At 35.0% G+C, this 2,620-nt stretch overlaps 1 protein-coding gene across 1 annotated transcript; it reads left to right on the plus strand.

Annotated features, from left to right (window-relative positions):
* Positions 1 to 709: 709 nt before the first annotated feature.
* Positions 710 to 1,225, plus strand: LOC311185033 (peptidyl-prolyl cis-trans isomerase A-like; the record flags this gene model as incomplete). The annotated part of the gene is made up of 1 exon (XM_084255392.1): positions 710 to 1,225. The coding sequence occupies one exon, from the start codon at positions 710 to 712 to the stop codon at positions 1,223 to 1,225; it is 516 nt and encodes a 171-aa protein (XP_084111518.1).
* Positions 1,226 to 2,620: the final 1,395 nt, after the last annotated feature.

Genomic DNA, 2,620 nt, shown 5'->3' on the forward strand with positions numbered 1-2,620 from the left:
GAATTCCAGTTGAAATTCCCTTTAGACGGTCAGGGTCTGAAAAGTAAACACTGTCATCTCTAGACAGCAGAATAACAATCCAAGTTGTCAGGGTGGCAGCTGATCTGTCAATGATGCTTTTACTCAATGAAAGTCCCTAAGTGTAATTAAACAGTTTCTAGGGCAAAGTAGAGCAGCCATGAGTCATCATACTAGAAACAATATCAAAGAGGATGGCAGAGAATGCCATTTACTAGGATCTTGTCACTCACAGTAAGTCTATATTTAGATAAGTTAAAGCTGAAATCAGAGCTGCGTTTGATGACAGATCCATGGACTCAACTGAGCTAGTTTGCTTGAAATGCAAAATAGATAGCATCATATTCAGTCTGGGCAAAAACTCAGCACCTACAATTCCAAGTCATCAGATCAAATCCTTCAAACCTGTTTGCTAAGCCTAGTCTGGTAACTTCAAACCAGGGGAGTCCTAAAAAATGCAACTAATCTCGGATGGCCTATCTTCTGACATTACAAAATTTTGAGGCTAGACACTAGAAAAGAAAAGAATCTAAACAAGTCTTAAAAAATTAAATACAGATCACTGCTTAGTGCTAATTGCATACAAAATATTTTGAAATTTTATCTGAATAAAGTTAGCTGTAAGTAACAGAGAATATGTAATTGGATATTATTTGAAGGAAGAATTAAGAAATAAAAAAAATTACACACCATGCAGATGCCACCACTGCCGGAGATCCCCTGTCCAGCAGCCATGATGAACACCACCATATTCTTCCACATCTCTGTCAACCATGAGCCCTTTGGCCTCTTCTACTATGAGCTATTTAGAGACAAAGCTTTAAAAACAGCAGAAAACTTTAGTGCTTTGAGCACTGGGGAGAAAAGATTTGGTTATAAAGATTCCTGCTTTCACAGAATTACTCCAGGATTTACATGTCAGGATGGTGAATTCACACACAATAATTGCACTGACAGGAAGTCCATCTATGGGGAGAAATTTGATGATAAGCATTTCAACCTAACACATACAGATTCAGAAAGCATGTCAATAGCAAATGCTGGATCCAACACAAATGGTCCCCAGTTTTTCATCTGCACTGCCAAGACTGAGTGGTTGTATGGAAAGCATGTGGTCCTTGGCAAGGTAAAGGACGGCATTAATATTGTAGAAGCCATAGAGGTCTGTGGGTCTAGGAATGGCAAAGCCAGCAAGAAGAATTTATGATTGCTGACTATGGACAAATCTAATAAATGTGACTTGTGTTATATCATTAACTATCAGACCATTCCTTCTGTCGCTCATGAGAGCACTCCTTCATCCCCATCTTCTTAAAATATCCTATAATCTTTGTTCTCTCCCAAGTCTATCAATAGCTCGATTACAGAGTTAAGTTTATGATTATGAAATAAGCAATAAAAAAAGAAATAAAAGACATAAAATTGTGCATATGGGCATATTTATTCCATGAAAGAAAAATTTAGCCAACTAAGCCTTGTCTATAGCATGAAAAGATTTTATTTAAAGGTTAACAATTCATGGGGCCTCCCTGGCAGTACAAGGGGTTAAGATGCAACCTATGACTCTGTCCACAGACACTGCAGCATGCGTTAGATCCCGGCCAGGGAGCTAAACCACATATGGCATAGCAAACCTCTCCTGTCTTACCTGCTGCTCCCCCCACCAGTGTATTTCAGTAGTTCTGCCTGTTCTGCTTCCCACTCTATCTCTGGTGAATCCTCTCACTCACCTCCTCCTATCCCCACACATCTGGCCTACACCCCAGTTCTTGAATGCATAATAAATAAAAATAAAAAAATCTAAAAAAACAAAAGTTAAAAATTTAAATATGATCTAAATTAAAAGCAATCAAAAAGAAAACACATTTTCTTACTAAAATATATGTAAATAGTTTAGTTCATAAAATAAATTTTTAAAATACTTTAAAGTAGAACACTTTTTAGAAATATGGTAATGCCTTGTGTCAATTTTTACATACTTCTAATTAACCAAAATTACATAGATATAAAACATAAACCACTTGAAAAATGAATGAATGGCCTAAGTGTATATTTCACAAAAAGAAATGCAAAAGGTTGGGAAATTTTCTGAACAAATAAATGTCAGTTAAAATATCACCTAAATGACATTTTTAATATTGATCAAAAAATTTAAATAATAATATCCTATAATAGTTATGATAACATTGGAGGCAATATAAATTAGTGCAACTTTTCTAGGAATAACTTAAGTATTGTCAGGAGTTACTAAGAGCCTGAGAAAATGTTCAGATTATTCAAATGGATACTGGAAAATGGTTTGGCAGCTTCAAAAATGCAATGCAACTATGACACTGATGGAAGAATGGTCTTCAACATCCAGGGAAATGCTATTTGGATTAAAGAGAGAATAAGGAAATACATACCTCCTAGAACCAGCAATATCCTAGAAATAATTTGGGACGCAAAAGCTATAACAAGATAACTAATACACCTCTTTAAAGTGTTCTCCATCTAAAATTAACCCCAAGAAAATAATATTATTAGACACATCATTAATAACATATATATTTGCAACAATGTTGATTATATTACTGTAATTTATATTAGAAAGAGAAAAACA

The sequence above is a fragment of the Talpa europaea genome (assembly GCF_964194135.1).
Source record: "Talpa europaea genome assembly, chromosome: 1".
NCBI classification, from domain to species: domain Eukaryota; kingdom Metazoa; phylum Chordata; class Mammalia; order Eulipotyphla; family Talpidae; genus Talpa; species Talpa europaea.